A 19,752-nucleotide genomic window follows, 5' to 3' on the forward strand; every position below is an offset into this window, starting at 1 on the left:
CCCATATTAACCACAGTGGTTACTGCCACCCACACACTGACCACAGTTGTTACAGCCACCCTCACAATTACCAAAGTGGTTACTGCCACTCTCAAGCTAACCACAGTGGTTATTGACACCCTCACACTAACCACAGTGGTAACAGCTAACCTCGCACTGACCCCAGTGGTTACTGCCACGCTCACACTGACCAGAGTGGTTACTGCCATTCTCACACTGACCATAATGGTTTCTGATACACTCACACTGACCACTGTGGTAACAGCCAACCTCGCACTGACCCCAGTGGTTATTTTAACCATCACACTACCCACAGTGGTTTCTGCCAGCCCTCTCAATAACCACTGTGGTTACTGCCATCGTCACGCTAACCACAGTGGTCACTTCCACCCTCACACAGACCACAGTGGTTACTGCCACCCTCACACTGACCACAGTGGTTACTGCCATCCCACACTGATTACTGTGGTTACTGCCACCCTTACACTAATCACATTGGTTACTGCCACGCTCACACTGACCACAATGGTTACTGTCACCGTCACAATAACCACAGTGGTTACTGTCACCGTCACAATAGCCACACTGGTTTCTGCCACCCTCACACTAACCACAGTGGGAACTATCAACCTTACACTGACTCCAGTGGTTACTGCCACGCTCACACTGACCAGAGTGGTTACTGCCACCCTCACATGACCACAGAGGTTAGTGCCACCCTCATACTGACTACAAAGATTACTGCCCCCCTCACACTGACCACAGTGGTTACTGCCACCCTCACATTAACCACAGTGTTAAATGCGAACCTTACGCTGACCCCAGTGGTAACTGCCAAACTCACACTATCCTCAGTGGTAACTGCCACCCTCACGCTAACCACAATGGTTACTGTCACCCTTACATTAACCACTGTGGTTACTGCCACCTCCACACTAACCACTGTGGTTACTGCCCCCATCACACTAACCACTGTGGTTACTGTCACCCCTCACACTAACCACTGTTGTTAATGCCACCCTCACGCTAATTACAATGGTTTCTCCCATCCTCACACTGACCCCAATGGTTTCTGCTACCCTCACACTGACCACAGTGGTTACTGCCACCCTCACACAGACTACAGTGGTTACTGCCACCCTCACACTGACCCCAGTGGTTACTGTCACCCTCACACTAACCACAGTGGTTACTGCCACCATCACACTAACCACAGTGGTAACTACCAACCTTACACTGACTCCAGTGGTTACTGCCACCCTCACATGACCACAGAGGTTAGTGCCACCTTCATACTGACTACAAAGATTACTGCCACCCTCACACTGACCACAGTTGTTACTGCTACCCTCACAATAACCACAGTGGTTACTGCCACCCACACACTAACCAAAGTGGTTATTGTGAGGATGACAGTAACCACTGGTTACTGCCACCCTCACAATAACCACAGTGGTTACTGCCACCCTCACACAAACCAAAGTGGTTATTGTGAGGATGACAGTAACCACTGGTTACTGCCACCCTCAGACTGACCACAGTTGTTACTGCCACCCTCACAATAACCACAGTGGTTACTGTCACCCTCTCAATAAAAACTGTGGTTACTGCCATCGTCACGCTAACCAAAGTGGTTACTGTCACTCTCATATTGAACACAGTGGTTACTGCCACCCTCACACTGACCACAGTGGTTACTGCCACCCTCACACTAACCACTGTGGTAACAGCCAACCTCACACTGACCCGAGTGGTTACTGCCACGCTCACACTGACAAGAGTGGTAACTGCCACCCTCACTCTAACCACAATGGTAACTACCACCCTCACGCTAACCACAGTGGTTACTGTCACCCTTACACTAACAGTAGTGGTTATTGCCACCTTCACACTAACCACTGTGGTTACTGCCACCCTCACACTAACCACTGTGGTTAATGCCACCCTCACGCTAACAACATTGGTTACTGCCATCCTCAAACTAACCGCAGTGGTAACTGCCACCCTCACGCTGACCACATTGGTTACTGCCACCTCACACTGACCCCAGTGGTTACTGCCACACTCTCACTGACCCCAGTGATTACTGCCACCCTCACACTGACCCCAGTGATTACTGCCACCCTCACACTAACCACTGTTCTTACTGCCACCCTCACACTATCCACCGTGGTTACTGCCACCCTCACACTATCCACCGTGGTTACTGCCACCCTCAAACTAACCACAGTGGTAACTGCCACCCTCACACTATTCCATGTGGTTACTGCCACCTCTCACACTAACTACCGTGGTTGCTGCAACCCTCACAATAACCACTGTGGTTACTGCCACCCACACGCTAACCACAGTAATTATTGCCACCCTCACACTAACCACAGTGGTAACTACCAACCTCAAACTGACTCCAGTGGTTACTACCACGCTCACACTGACCAGAGTGGTTACTGCCATTCTCACACTGACCATAATGGTTTCTGCCACCCTCACACCAACCACTGTGGTTAATGCCACTTTCATTTTAACAACAGTGGTTACTGTCACCCTCAAACTAACCAAAGAGGTTACTGCCATCCTCAAACTAACCACAGTGGTAACTGCCACCCTCACGCTGACCACAGTGGTTACTGCCACCATCCCACTGACCACAGTGGTTACTGCTACTCTCACACCTGACCACAGTGGTTACTGCTACTCTCACACCTGACCACAGTGGTTACTGCCAACCTCACGCTAACCACAGTTGTTACTGCAACACTCACACTAACCACAATGGTTACTGCCACTCTCACCCTAATCATTGTGGTTACTCCCACCTTCATACTGACCACAGTGGTTACTGCCACCTTCACACTAACTAAAGTGGTTACTGTCACCCTCACAGTATCCACAGTGGTTACTGCCACCATCACACTAACCACAGTGTTTACTGCCACCATCACACTAACAATAATGGTTACTGCCACCCACAAATTAACCACAGTGGTTACTGCCACCCACAAATTAACCACAGTGGTTACTGCCACCCACAAATTAACCACAGTGGTTACTGCCACCCCCTCACACTAACCCCAGTGGTTATTGTTACCCTCACACTAACCACAGTAGTTACGGACCCCATCACACTAACCACAGTGGTTAATGACACCCTTACACTAACCACAGTGGTTACTGCGACCATCACACTACTCAAAGAGGTTTCTACAACCATCACACAAACCGCGGTGGTTACTGCCACCCTCACACAAACCACCTTGGTTACTGCCACACTCACATTAACCACAGTGGTTACTGTCACGATCACACTAACCACAGTGGTTACTGCCTCCCTCACACTAACCACAGTGGTTACTGCCTCCCTCACACTAACCACAGTGGTTAATGCCTCCCTTACACTAACCACAATTTTTACTGCCACCCTCACATTAACGTCAATGGTTACTGCCACAATCACACTAGCCACAGTGGTTACTGCCAGATTCACACTAACCCCCTTGGTTACTGCCACCATCATACTAACCACAGTGGTTACTGGCACCCTCAAATAAACCACAGTGGTTACTGCCATCATCACACTAACTACGGTTGTTATTGCCACCTTCACACTAACCACAGTGGTTTCCGCCTCCATCACAACACTCTGATGCACCAGGCCTGGGACCTCCCCACTAACGCAGTTGGGCTTGGGCGTTCTGTGGGAGCATGGGGGAGAGCGTGGTAAATTCTGAAAAGTGTATAATCTTTTCAACTTTGTCAGCTCAATTCTGGTCCTATTATATTCAATTTGGTATCAATATGTTCGCAATAGAATTCCCTACATGACTAAATGCATATAGACTCCAAAAGCTCGGCTTACCATCCACAACTAACAGAGAAAGTGAGAGAAAGTTACCCTGGGAGCGCACAAGAGTGATAAAATGTTTACACTCTTTTCAGTTTTGTCAACTCAATTCTCGTTCTAGGTCTTTCATTTTGGTATGAATGTGTTCGCAATTGAATTCCCAACAGGTTAATATGTATATAATATAAAAAAAACAGCGATCTCCACCCGCTGACATGATGCAAACAGGCCAAGGTTACAATAAAGAGAGCGCAGAGCCACACCTAGGTGCTTCTCACTAAGAAAATTGAATATTCTCTTTAACTCTGTCATCTCAATTCTCGTCCTAGGTTTTTCAATTAGGTATCAATGTGTTTGCAATAGAATTCTCTACAGGACTAAAGGCATATAAAACCCAAAATCCCGGCGAGATAGTGTGAAAGTGAGAGCGTGTTACCCGGGAGCGAGCCAGAGTAATAAAATGTGTACTCACTCTTCACTTTGGACATCTCAATTCTCGTCTTAAGTCTTTCATTTTGGTATCATTGTCTTCGCAATAGAATTCCCTACAGGAGTATGCAAATATAAAGTCCAAAAGCCCGGCGTACCATCCACAACAAGCAGGGAAAGTGACAGAGCGTTACCCCCGTGAGCGCTAATAAAGAGCAATATATAGAGTATTCTGTTTTCAACTTTGTTACCTCAATTCTGGTCCTAGGACTTTAATTTTGGTATCAATGTATTCGCAATGAAATTCCCTACAAGAGTATATGCATATAATGTCCAAAACCGCAGCAAGACCTTCCCGAAGAAAACGCTACTGTTGCCGCACTTAGGACTCAATGCTGAGTCCTCGCCGGACTTGCCCCTATTTTGCGGAGGACTCAATGCTGAATTGTCGCCGGGCGAAAGTGATATTATCTACAGTGGTTTCTGCCACTTTCACACTAACCATAGTGCTTACTGCCACCATCACATTAACCACAGTGGTTATTGCCTCCCTCATACTAACCACAGTGGTTATTGCCACCCTTAAATAGACCACAGTGGTTACTGCCACCTTTACACTAATCATAGTGGTTACTGCCACCATCACACTAACTACAGCTGTTATTGCCACCCTCAAACTAACAAAATAAACCACAGTGGTTACTGCAACCATCACATTAACCACAGTGGTTACTACCACCCTCAAATAAACCACAGTGGTTACTGCAACCATCACATTGACCACAGTGGTTACTGCCACCCTCAAATAAACGACGATGGTTACTGCCACAATCTCATTAACCATTGTGGGTATTGCCACCATCACACTGACCACAGTGGTTAGTGCACCACAACAACATCAGGTACAACAGGTTGCACAACAACATCAGGTACAACAGGTTGCACATCAACATCAGGCACAACAGGTGCACCACAACAACAGGTACAACAGGTTGCACAACAACATCAGGTACAACAGGTGGCACAACAACATCAGGTACAACAGGTTGCACATCACATCAGGTACAACAGCTTGCACCACAACAACAGGTACATCAGGTGGCACAACAACAACAACCACAGGTACTACAGATGCTGCTACAGTTACTACAAGGACAGAACGGTTCACAACACTCACACTATCAACAACAGGGTCAACAACCACCTTATCAGAATATTGCCTCTAATAGTTACTGACCTGGGGTAGCCCCTTGGTCACTGGGGAATCCCGCCTCATCCCACTCCCAATCCCAGTCCTACACCCAACCCCTCATAGTTCCTTCCCCCCCTGGTCAGGCATCCCCTTACACTCCCAGTACTCCGTCCTATAGACTGGGACTTGTGGCGTCACTCCCGAAGTTGTCCTTGCCAAGGTTAAATTGTGCTGAGCTCCCATCGAATAAAGTGGAACGCAACCGTTTCGTGGAAAATTGGTTGTGGGAGATGGATTCTGTGTTAGCCGCGGCTCCTGATGATGAAACTAAAATTAATCTGGCCACTGGGGCATGTGTGGGTCGCGACGGGCCCCTGAGGAAGTCTGAGGAATTCAGGCATTTGGTGACGTGGCCACAATTCGTGCATCATCAAGGACCGATTTAAGGCAAAGATTACTAAAGAGGAGGCTCGTCGCTACTTAACGTCACTTCAGAGGGATAAAGGCACTCAATTAAAAGATTTTGGTGCCTTCCTTAGGACCAGGATAGGCGATCTTACTCAGGAGTTGGGTTACGATGCGCAGCAGGAGGAACGGTTTGCAAAGCAGTTATTTTGTAAGGCCTTGCCTGCTCATATCGGTCCATACCTCGCTACGGACACGGCTTCCCTGAGTTTTAGGGAACTCGTACAATACGCCGAAGATCATATAGATGAGGACTTGGATGCGGAGGAGGCCCGGTCGTCACCATATGTTAATGCATATGTTAAAGCAGGAAGGTAGAAAACGGGCAAGGGGGCAATAGGTCAGGCCCCTCCCAGACGAAAGCGGGGAACGGTGGACCACGCAACAACCCCCACGTAATGACTGGTGGGATTCACGTACTTGTTTTAAATGTGGGAAAAGGGGCCATGTGAAAGCGAAATGCCGGAAGGTGACAACAGAAACATGAGAGAATTCTGCCTTGTGTGGTGGCAGACCTAAGTTTGAGATGAGGTTGAAGGTGTGAGATTGACAGTTTTTGTGGACACCGGAAGTCAAGCAACTCTCATTAAAAAGTCAGCCTTCAACACACTTAAAGAGACACGCCTTAAGCGTTGCAGGAAGCATTTAACAGCAGTAAATGGTCAACATATTAATATCTTGGGCCAGGCTACTCTCAATTTTGAAGTGGGTAAGGAAGAAGCTTACCCACACAATTGCACGATTGTCGAGAATCTTGCATTCCCTGGTCAGATTTTGTTGGGAATGGATTTTCTGGGACAAGTTAACTTTTCTTTGTCTGCTCAAGGGGGAGCAAGGAAGTGCAGATTGAAGTTGTGCCAGGTAGTTTATCCCATAAAAATGGTAGATCATCCTCCAGTAATTGCTTCCATTAGCATGAAACAGAAGTACAACATTCACTACCCTAAGGGGACATCTATGCTCAAATCCTCAAATTTCCGAAAATTTACGAAAAATCCTGAAAAATACTACAACGTTCTGGCAACACTGTGGTCCAAACCGTTTATATTATCTTGAAAAATAACGTAATTAGAGTCAAATTTCCCGCTGCAAGTTTCCCCATTCCGATTCTCGCGGCCTGGGTGCGCCGTGGGGTATTGCGTCTTACGTTGTAGCTGTCTAATATTTCGTAATAGTGTTGAAAATAACATGTGATGCATAAAACAAATATAAACTCACTCATTGGCAACAGTCTCGTGTGAGAGAGGGGTGGGATTACTGGCATACAGTCAGTCACTCTGTGTGTCCCTCAGCTGGCGGATCTATCGTGGACGCGCGCTCACAATATCTCCCAGAATTATCAGTATTTGTGCTATTTTTACTGCAAAATGACGTACAAAACGAAGATGAGGAAAACTCTGAAAGCTAAAAGCATGCTAGCTGCCCGTAGAAGGTGCGAGCTGGCTAGAATCCGTGGATTACACACTTTGACAAGTGAAGATCGAGGAGGCCTCTCAGCCGCGAGTGTGAGGAACTTGTCGCAGCCCGCTACCCCCCCCCCCCACAATCCCACCCTCTGCCACCGCACATTCTCCACCTTCTACTCCAGGTCTTGCACCTGCTACTCCAGATGTTCCACCTGCTACTCCAGGTCTTCCACCTGCTACTCCAGGTCTTCCACCTGCTACTCCAGGTCTTTCACCTGCTACTCCAGACGTTCCACCTGCTACTCCAGACGTTCCACATGCTACTCCAGACGTTCTCGCTCTTGATGTTGCAGGGCCCAGCACTTCAAGTGCTGTTGCAGTCGTGTAATGGTAGAATTTGCCATGGCAATGACAGCTGTCAACTATAACGCTGGGTATGTGATGGGATCACTGAACAACGTCCTCGGTCTACCACAAAGTGACGTACGGGACTGGTACTTGAACAAAAAGGACAAGGATATGCAGAGACCAACGAGACCCACAACCAAACCAAGAAAGACCCATGAGGGAGCTGACCCCGGTATGGCGCAGGTGCCTACTAGTGCCACTCCAGTGCCACCTTGAGGACCCATATTTCTGACCAATTATATTAGGTTAGTATGTTTTAGTGTTATATTGTGATATTACTTCATATATATTTGTACATATAAAACTGGTGGCAAATATATATATATATTTTATTTTTTTTTTTGTTTTTTTAATATTTTTTTTTATTTTATTTATCAGGCGATCTGCATGGAACTTGCACACCTTACTGAACCCATGCCTATCTACAAGGGTGCAAATTTTGAATGATATTGGTCAACATCAACCTCAGCTAAAGGTGGCTGAACTTTAACCTCCGTTTGTGCAGGTAAATATTTTACAATTTTATCTGATTTCACAGACTTTATTTATTATTCAATTTACATGAAACTTGCACATTATATGTAGAGTTTATGCCTCTAAAACATTGTGGTGGCTTTTCTTTCTACGTAGATTTATTGATTTTATAAATATTTATAAATATCATATTCTTGCATAGGATTTTTGGGAAATTTACAAAATCTGTATTATTGCACTAAATACATCTGGGATAAAAATCCACCAGACAAATCTTTATTATATAGTAAGGTCATAGCTAAGTGTCATAGAACTGATTTCGGTTCACAATTGTGGGCTGTGAAATGATTTGAACATTGTTGCAAAATTGTCTAAAAAAACATTTTTATTTTTTTTCTCCCTCTCTATTTAGGCTGCGATGCTGAAACTTGGCACAGTTGCAGCACCTTTCATATGTATCAGGATAATAAATTTTCAATGCCCTAAAACAACTTCTAATTTTCATCTAACAAACCCCTAAGTTGTTGTTTAAGTCTCTTCCAGACACAGATAAGAAATCATGTGGGTTACATGCCTTGGTGAAACAATGTTGCCCACCACATTGAGTTAAATTCATTAAAGTATCAGTGGGACGTCACATTGCACCAGGTACCACCCTTCAGGTGGCTGGGAGATGTGACAGGTTGTTGATCCCTCATCATTTGATCACAGTGCTTGATAAAGGTGCCCTTATTCTAGTTGTCAATCTCTCGCACAAAACCTATCGTTTCTGGGCAGGTGATAGGGTGTCTCGGGCTACAATTGTAGAAAATACAGGAATTTTTCAGTATCAAAGCCGGGAGGAGATGCCAGCCACCACAGCACAATGTAGTGCGCTGAATGTTACAGAAAGTATTACACAGGGTAAACACAAGACCGAGACAGGGAAAAGTAGTAATACGCAGGAAGTTGATAAGTTAATCTCGGCTCTGGATTTGCAACATGTGCAACAGTCAGATAGGAAACTTTTGAGAGGGATTTTACGTAAATTCCCTAGACTGTTTGCAACAGAAGACGATCAAATCGGGCTTCTGGATAGGATCGAGCATGTTATTCTTACAGGTGATCATCCTCCTATTTACACCCGTCAATGGAGGCTTCCGGAACGGGCGAAGGAAGTAATTAGGGATGAGTGTCAGACGATGTTGAGAAAGAATGTGATATAGCCTAGTACGTCACCATGGTTGTCGCCAGTAGTGTTGGTACGTAAACCGGATGGTAGTTATAGGTTTTGTGTTGACTACCGAAAGATCATGCAATTACTAAGGGTGATGTGTATCCTTTGCCACGGATACAAGAAATAATAGATCAGTTTGGGGCAGCAAAATACTTTTCCACTCTGGATGCGAAATCTGCGTATTGGGCCATCCCAGTCGCTGAGAAGGATAGAGAGAAGACCGCCTTCTCTGATGGGGTTCATACTTATCAATTCAAGCGGATGCCTTTCGGGTTAAAGACAGCGCCTTCATCATTTCAGAGGGCAATTAATTATATCCTCAGCCCAGTTGTTGGATATTTCCAACATCGAATACAACATTGTTGTATTCTCATTACTTATTACTAATCATATTAATATTGTAGTAAGTAAAATTAACAACTCGTAGAATTCTCCTGTACTAATAATTCATCTGTGCATTAGGCTAGAATTCTCACGTCATCTGACGCTAGTATTGCGTCAGATTTCTTTACAGTAAAACACATTATATACAATTTGTGTGAGAATTAAATACGATTCTCCATAATTAAGGCATTCTGTATGACAACTGATTGCAGACGAATTGTTCTCTAACTAAAAGCCGAATAGAGCGTTAGAATTATACCGTCTACCTCGCGATAGTGTTAACGTCATCAATGAATGCTATGGGGAGACATTAATTCCTCTCCCTTGTATCTTTACTATTCTTAAATAGTTAAATAATAATATTTCGTTCCTCTAAATAATAAACCCGTCCAGTCTTTAGAGTTTCAAGCGCGAATGCGAGAAATATTAATGTTCATGCCAATAATTTGTGTAATGAACGTCGACTCGGCGTGGGGGGAGGGACGCGACGCCATGCGCACTCGGTGAGGGAGTCGGGACGCGTACACGTGGGGAACCGAAGAGAGGCAGACCTGCGCTTAACGTACGCACAAAAGACGCCATTGTCCAGTAAATAGGACACGTGTGTCTATCTACAGATGAAAGCCGCCACTGTGAGGCGTGAACGACCTTGCAGATAATATCTTCAACTAGTGCTGGTGTTAAATAAGGGACCCCTAGACTTGGTTCCTGACGACACGTGATCAGCCAACTTGAAACGCATCAATCCAGGATAGGTTCACCGGAGCCTGGGATGCGAAATTACGGCAATCTTAATACTTACAGTGCCCACAGCTAAGTACCTTTTATTTGATGCATCATTTACAGGTTTAATAATAGCGGGGTGATTGCGCGTCACGCGGCACGACAACACCTAATAACAGGTGATTAGAAATTTCTCTGTAGATATCAATAATCTTGAATATGTATTGAGTAGTTAAATCAATTGCTACTGGTAGTTATTTATTTTGCAGCTCGAGAGACGAATTCCTCATGCTGTCTTCTCCATGTTAACCGTGTCAGACGTCGGTGTACCAGACTTGGAGATTAAGAGGACTGCCAGGGTTATCTAAAGGAATCTATTACCAGCTAAGGCTTATTTCTTTTATTCATAACATTGCAATTTGATACATTCAGAATGTTTTCAACATAATGTGTGATTTACTGTAATTCATTATTATGCTCATATTCATGTTCTTCTTTGTATGAATAATATTATATTCAACATTAATTATAGGATTAGATTATTATTAATAGAATTAGTGAACGAACCACACTGATTCCTGGACGTACTGACCTCCAGTAATAACCCCCCAATGTAGGTGTTTGAGGTTTGGTTTTAATAATACAGCCCATTAATTATTCTTATGATCATACTTTCTAGTCATATCCATAGTCACTGGTTTTCTCTAGAATTTTATCTAATGATCTGAAATTCTCAGTTTCCCTCTTTACTTTAAAAGCGGGTGGTCCTTCGTAATTTAATTTACTACTTTAATTATTAATTAATCAGAATCAAACCCAAATATCCCACATTATGGTCCTTATCGAACCGGATAAGCATTAAATTTATAATTAAAATATTAACCATTAATAACTAATCCTTGTGTGATAGAAGCTAGACTAACTATTTAATTAGTTGTGTCAACTAACAGTGTAACACACCAGTTAGCCTAGATCACACTAACAGCTACCTTTACATAGCTTTAGTGGGTCATAACCAAGTACCCACAACATTTAGACCTACACTTCATACTGAAGTAGAATCTTTAGGTCACCAAGAGCAACAGCTCATAACCTTATATTAATCACTAACACCAATTAAATGTTAACCATTTAGGCTATACCAATGTTTCAATATATGGCTGTCAGCAGACTGTCCATTATAGCCTGAATCCATGTTATAATTACTGATTCACTCAAGTCAGTGGATCATTAACATTTAGGGATCCAGTATACTAATATAAATTACTGATCTCATACTAGTTAATCATTACTAACCCTGATAACATTTTATTCCACAATTAGGAGTACATTTAGGAGTTAGATAATATTTACGGCAGTAGAATACTTGCCAAACACAATTAATTCTTTTGTGTTCATTTAATTTCTTATACACATAATTACACAAGTGTATATTATATAAAATACAAAAAACCCCAAAACACAGCACAATTATTTGCACATTACTGCACCATAATATAATCTTTGCCAACCTTTGTTAGGTAGCAATTTAGGCTGTGATTGTGTTGAATTTGACACAAGCACAGACTAAATATAGTTGTAGTTTCTCAAGTAGAAATTCACACGACTAGGCTTGAGCTAGTTAGTGACACATATATTATTCTTTTGTGCTGACCCTATCAAGGGTGGGATTAACCATTTATTGTGTAATTATTTTATTGCATATTTCTATGTATGTCTTTGAGTGTTACTGTAAGTCCACTACCCATCCGAAGCTGATTTAGAAGAGCTAAGCTGAGGAACACCTGTAGTGAGACCAAGGTACCACTCAAATCTTAGTTGCTTATTATTAGGTAGGTAGCTAACCTCTAAATGAGGTAAATTATAACCAGCCTCAAGAAATATCAGGCTGTCAATACTTATACCTGCTCTACATCAAGGAGCAGACTATAGCTATACCACTAGCTACATAAGCCCTATCAGGCTGTCAATACTTATACCTGCTCTACATCAAGGAGCAGACTATAGCTATACCACTAGCTACATAAGCCCTATCAGGCTGTCAATACTTATACCTGCTCTACATCAAGGAGCAGACAACATAGCTATACCACTAGCTATATAAGCCCTATCAGGCTATAAATCATTATACCTGCTCTGCATCAAGGAGCAGACTATAGCTATACCACTAGCTACATAAGCCCTATCAGGCTCAATTTACCACAAGAATGAATCCTTTAGAAAGGAATGCAAGATTCTTGACAGCTCTTCAAGCTCCTTTAGGAAAACTGCTTATGAAATGTCATTTCTGTGTCGAAACTGACCCAGGTGACGTCTACAGACTAGCAAGTTCCATAAGGATCGCCAGCCAAAAATATGACTACATCAAGACTGTAATCGAGACCCACAGGAATTTACTCCAGGCCGATCATACTGTCTCAGACCACTCACGTCTAACAGAATCTGCTCTCGATAACTATGAACATTCTGTTCAAACCAGTTTAGACCGATATAAGGAGGTGCTTGCGAAGCAAGATATTCCCGAGTGGGTGGATCAGATCATTAATAGACCTGTATCCAAGTTAACACTCAGCTCAGATGAAATACTTGAGCTAAATCAAGACGAGGAGAATCCTCTAATCAATGCTGATCACTATACAAGATCAACAACTGAAGATCAACTTTCATTTTCTAACCTCTCATCTAATACAGCTTCATGTGATGATTTGTTTACAGAGTCTGATCAAATTTCAGACCACTCTTCTCAATGTTCCCTGGATTCTATAAGTTCAATACATAATGCTACTGAATTAACTAGCTTATCACCAGAACCCAGAGAAACAAGTGAAGCTGCAGATGAAACAAGTGAAGCTGGAATGATCAGTGAATCTGAACCAGAAAATGATAAAGCTAATGCTGCAGCAGCAGCCGAAGCTGTAATCAAAGCTGAGGCTAAACAAGAAGCCTTAAGCAACACAAGTAATGGTCACAATTGCTCACAACAGCCTTCTAAAGTAAGTGCTGACAATGAGAAGACTATTATAAACCTTGTGCACCAATTATTAAATTTATCTTCACCAGAACAATCAGATGACTCTTTACAAGCTTTTAGTTTTCAGCTTGAGACTCTGATAAATTCTTTCAGTAAAGAGGTGGATCACCCAACTACTGAGTGGATGACTAAAATTATCATCCAGAGAAAATTGTCTGGTGACACACTTAATAAATTATATGTATGCCAGAATGGTAATACCCTGTCAATGCAGGATATATTTACAGGTTTGCGTAATATGAGCAATCATACAGCAGACCAAGCAATTAATGCTAAATCTGAATGCACCAAAACTGTACCTACATCAGTTTCCTTACCTGAAACTCCTAAAGTGACACTGTCACTAGGTAACCAAGGTGCTAATACTCCATGTAACCAGAATCAGTCAAATACTGATTCATCAGTGAGGCCTAAGAGTCCCACAGGTGCTCCTAAGAGACCTAATAGTCCAAAGAGCACTGCTAATAACTCCACAGGTGCTCCTAAGAGACCTAATAGTCCAAAGAGCACTCCCAAGAGCCTGTTAATGGTTCCCCAGAGTACACCAAGTACTCACAAGAGAATAAATAACAAGCAAATGCAAGCAGCAAAACCATCACCACCTGCAAATACTGTTTTACCTAAACCGGTAACACCTAAACGATCTGCAGGATGGGGAATGTGCTTGTTTTGCAATCAAAAACATTCTCTGTACAAATGTACTAATTATCCTAATAGAGACACAAGAGTCAGACGACTCAAACATTTACACAAATGTACTAGGTGTCTCAAACCACATAATGTTAACAGCTGTGACACCCCACTGAACACCTGCAATAGGTGTAGAAGGGGCAAGCATCATGCTGCACTGTGCAAATTAGTTAGGACTAATTATGTCAATCCTAGAATAGGACGTAGAGAATCTACACCAGTACAGTGCTGCAAGGTGCGAGATGTGTACAGCGTAACTTCCCAAGCATCTCAAGTGGATGCTGCTTTGCCTACTGCCCAACTTCAAGTGAAGAACAGAGGAACCAAGATCACCATACGTGGATTATTTGATCAAGGTTCCCAGAGAACTTTCATTACTCAAAGGGCAGCAGAGGCACTTAATTTACAACCAATAGGACAGGTAAAACTAAACTTGTCAGGGTCCATGATAAATCGAGGAACCCATGAATACACAGTAGTTCAACCGCTTGTACGACTAGGTAGTCAAGCCAAGGCTGTCCAAGCCATTGTTGTAGATCAAATACCTTTAGACTTAAATATTAAGGGTCTGGGGTACACAGCCCACTTCCTGCAGGAACGTGAAATTAAATTGGCTGACAACAAATTAATGTCTGACCGCCTTAATAATGTAGATGTACTAGTAGGAGCCGACTACTATTACCAGTTCATAACTGGACATGTTAAACGATTGGGAATGAATATGCTCCAATCTGCAGGAGGCTACTTACTTACTGGTAAAGTTCTGAATGTGAACAAGCCTAAGCCTGCCAATAATAAATTAGTCAGCAGTAAATCGATTCTCCAGCAGCAAGCTAAAAGGAGAAACACAGCTGAGTAATAAACTCAGATTGAATGTAGTGCAATTGATACTCGCTGAGATGTTTCATAGCTCTCAGTGAAAATCAATGGTCCGTACTCAAACAAGTACAAGTCACAGCGACCAAACTATTGAATTCACTGCAGAGCTAGAATTATTCTCGACAAGTAGTAATTGACCACACTCAGTCTTCCTAGTTAAATTGTAATGTTAGGCTAGAGAAACTAGTACTCCCTAGGAATTAATCATGTTAGGCTAGAGAATCTAGCACTCAATGCCACTGGCATTTCCTGAATTTAATTATAAATTCACTAGGACCACTGGTCCACTATACTTGCGCTTAAAGGTTTGCCAAGAAAACCTTCTTAATACCATGTTTTCTGCACTAAGAGTTAGTGATAAATACTTGCATTAATTGTTTGAGTTGTTTTTCTTTCGTTTCTGCTTATTTAGTGTAGGAGCGCAACACGAACAAACTTGCACACTTACTAATAGGTAAGTGAATTTTCAGAGAACTAATATGTTTAATGCATTACCGTTAAACATTAGCATTGTTAATTAACATGCTTCATGAGCTTAACATAGCTCACCTTAGAATTAACGTAATAATATGAGTGCTCGTTCACCATGCGCACGAGCTTAATATTGCTCGCCATGATAACTGAATGACAAAGCTCCACCTCGTTAATTCGAGTTCACTGAACTCACCCTGTTAACTGTTAACGAGCTCCATGTAGCTCACCCTGTCAGCACTGCTGACGAGATCACTGTATCTCACCCTGTCAACACTGTTGACGAGTTCACTGAACTCACCCTGTTAACTGTTAACGAGCTCAATGCAGCTCAACCTGTCAGCACTGCTGACGAGCTCACTGCAGCTCACCCTGTCAACACTGTTGACGAGTTCACTGCAACTCACCCTGTTAGCACTAGCTAACGAGCTCACTGTAGCTCACCCTGTCAACACTGTTGACGAGTTCACAGCAACTCACCCTGTTAGCACTAGCTAACGAGCTCACTGTAGCTCACCCTGTCAGCACTGCTGACGAGCTCACTGCAGCTCACCCTGTCAACACTGTTGACGAGTTCACTGCAACTCACCCTGTTAGCACTAGCTAACGAGCTCACTGTAGCTCACCCTGTCAGCACTGCTGACGAGTTCACTGTAACTCACCCTGTCAGCACTGCTGACGAGCTCAATACAGCTCACCATGTTCACGAGTTTAATATGACTCGACCTGTTAATGAGCTTAATACTGCTCACCATGTTAATTCGAGTACATTTTTGCTCACAATTAGCTTAGTCCCTTACTTAGGTAGGTTAGAAATTCAAACCATTTATTTAGGTAGGCTTAGGGACTTTAGTAGTGTCAACTGAGTACTAGCCTAATCTGTACTCACCATTAATTACAGTTGACTATACTTATAGAGACTGATTTAATAAACTCAATTTCATGTAAAGGTGATTTCGTATTAACAAGTTTACAGTGTCAAGCCTATGAGCTGCCATTTAATTAGCTCATAAGTCAGAATGACTAGGCTACCAATCTCACTGTCGACTCAGAATTTTCCTTGATTTTAATGAATAAACTTTTCAGTTCTCTACTTTCTATTATTTAGCTAGTTAGCAAATTATTTGTACCATCAGTCAGCATGACTACTGCACGGCAGTGCACATTAAATTCAACTTCCTCATTTGAATTTGAGGTGATCGTGATGCTGCGTGATGTTATTGTCTAGTAACTCAATAGTTACAAGTCACAGCGACCCTGGACAGTGACCTCATTGTAGTGTCATAGTCTCCTTGATCTTGAATGACTAATAATACTTTACTGTATAATCATACAATAGTGTTATCAGTTCTTAGGAACTTATTCTGAGTTTACCTACGATTCAGCAGCTACGTAATACACCATTACATGTCACTGCGACCCTAGTTGTTGAGTTTATTGTGAGCTTTAGAGCGTTCCTGATTACCGATAACTTAATCATTTAATGTTTCAATATTTCATGCATGTTTCCACTAAGGGAAACTGCAAGCCTATTACAACTCTGAACAAGAGTAATTTCTTTCACTTCCCACTGAGACAACCGTGATGAAACTACGATGTGATATCACGTAACGAAACATTACACGTCACTATGACCCAAGATATCGCATCACCGTAGATTCTGTTAGTTTAAATTGGGAGAGTTAAATTCTATAAATATTGTGTAGGCTACAAACAACATGTTTCATTCGACATGTAAATAGCAAGACTCAAGTTCTTGTAAGTCCTTGATAAATCCGGGACGTTCGTTATGTGTGTACTAACATACTAACATACTAATGTATTAATCTTAATTTTACTTCGGGATAGGTCAGTACAACACAGTACACTGCGACCCTGGGAACCCCCCCCCCCCCGGAGTTATGTTGGATATTTCCAACATCGAATACAACATTGTTGTATTCTCATTACTTATTACTAATCATATTAATATTGTAGTAAGTAAAATTAACAACTCGTAGAATTCTCCTGTACTAATAATTCATCTGTGCATTAGGCTAGAATTCTCACGTCATCTGACGCTAGTATTGCGTCAGATTTCTTTACAGTAAAACACATTATATACAATTTGTGTGAGAATTAAATACGATTCTCCATAATTAAGGCATTCTGTATGACAACTGATTGCAGACGAATTGTTCTCTAACTAAAAGCCGAATAGAGCGTTAGAATTATACCGTCTACCTCGCGATAGTGTTAACGTCATCAATGAATGCTATGGGGAGACATTAATTCCTCTCCCTTGTATCTTTACTATTCTTAAATAGTTAAATAATAATATTTCGTTCCTCTAAATAATAAACCCGTCCAGTCTTTAGAGTTTCAAGCGCGAATGCGAGAAATATTAATGTTCATGCCAATAATTTGTGTAATGAACGTCGACTCGGCGTGGGGGGAGGGACGCGACGCCATGCGCACTCGGTGAGGGAGTCGGGACGCGTACACGTGGGGAACCGAAGAGAGGCAGACCTGCGCTTAACGTACGCACAAAAGACGCCATTGTCCAGTAAATAGGACACGTGTGTCTATCTACAGATGAAAGCCGCCACTGTGAGGCGTGAACGACCTTGCAGATAATATCTTCAACTAGTGCTGGTGTTAAATAAGGGACCCCTAGACTTGGTTCCTGACGACACGTGATCAGCCAACTTGAAACGCATCAATCCAGGATAGGTTCACCGGAGCCTGGGATGCGAAATTACGGCAATCTTAATACTTACACAGTGCCCACAGCTAAGTACCTTTTATTTGATGCATCATTTACAGGTTTAATAATAGCGGGGTGATTGCGCGTCACGCGGCACGACAACACCTAATAACAGGTGATTAGAAATTTCTCTGTAGATATCAATAATCTTGAATATGTATTGAGTAGTTAAATCAATTGCTACTGGTAGTTATTTATTTTGCAGCTCGAGAGACGAATTCCTCATGCTGTCTTCTCCATGTTAACCGTGTCAGACGTCGGTGTACCAGACTTGGAGATTAAGAGGACTGCCAGGGTTATCTAAAGGAATCTATTACCAGCTAAGGCTTATTTCTTTTATTCATAACATTGCAATTTGATACATTCAGAATGTTTTCAACATAATGTGTGATTTACTGTAATTCATTATTATGCTCATATTCATGTTCTTCTTTGTATGAATAATATTATATTCAACATTAATTATAGGATTAGATTATTATTAATAGAATTAGTGAACGAACCACACTGATTCCTGGACGTACTGACCTCCAGTAATAACCCCCCAATGTAGGTGTTTGAGGTTTGGTTTTAATAATACAGCCCATTAATTATTCTTATGATCATACTTTCTAGTCATATCCATAGTCACTGGTTTTCTCTAGAATTTTATCTAATGATCTGAAATTCTCAGTTTCCCTCTTTACTTTAAAAGCGGGTGGTCCTTCGTAATTTAATTTACTACTTTAATTATTAATTAATCAGAATCAAACCCAAATATCCCACACCAGTCTTGGGAAGGCACTCATTAGCGTACCTGGATGATGTGGTTATCTACTCCAGGACGTTTGATGAGCACTTACGAGATTTGACTGAGACGTTGGCACTGTTAGATAAGGCGGGTTTTAAACTCAATGTGGGGAAATGCACTCTGGCATCTCAGAAATTCAAGTTTCTTGGGTTCCGGGTGAGCACAGATGGTGTCCGACCTGACCCCCACTCCTGTCGTGCCATTGCTGACATGCCTACACCTAAGACGGCAAAGGATGTTCGACGATTTCTTGGGGCAGCCGGATATTTCCGTCGCCACATTAAGGGTTTTGCAAGTACATCAGCGCCGTTAACTGAGCTTACTAATAAAAATGTTAAATTCGTTTGGAAACCTGAACATGATAACGCTTATGCAAAATTAAAAGGTCTGCTCATTACCACCCCAGTCTTGGCAGTACCTGATTTTGATAAGGAGTGGGAAGTACACACTGACGCCAGTGGCATAGCAATTGGTGGGTGCTTAATGCAACGTGATAATGACAATCTTCCTCACCCAGTTGCATATTTCAGCAGGAAGGTTAAGGGTCCGGAGGTCCGCTATTCTGCAACGGATAGGGAAGCTTTGGCTGTGGTAGAAAGTGTCAGGT

At 42.5% G+C, this 19,752-nt stretch overlaps 1 protein-coding gene across 1 annotated transcript; it reads left to right on the forward strand.

Annotated features, from left to right (window-relative positions):
- Positions 1–2,257: 2,257 nt before the first annotated feature.
- Positions 2,258–2,707, forward strand: LOC138367112 (hepatitis A virus cellular receptor 1-like). Its single transcript, XM_069328516.1, has one exon. It carries the CDS (start codon positions 2,258–2,260, stop codon positions 2,705–2,707), a length of 450 nt encoding a protein of 149 aa, XP_069184617.1.
- The last annotated feature ends 17,045 nt before the right edge of the window (positions 2,708–19,752 follow it).

This window comes from Procambarus clarkii, chromosome 21 (assembly GCF_040958095.1).
Source record: "Procambarus clarkii isolate CNS0578487 chromosome 21, FALCON_Pclarkii_2.0, whole genome shotgun sequence".
Lineage (NCBI taxonomy): Eukaryota > Metazoa > Arthropoda > Malacostraca > Decapoda > Cambaridae > Procambarus > Procambarus clarkii.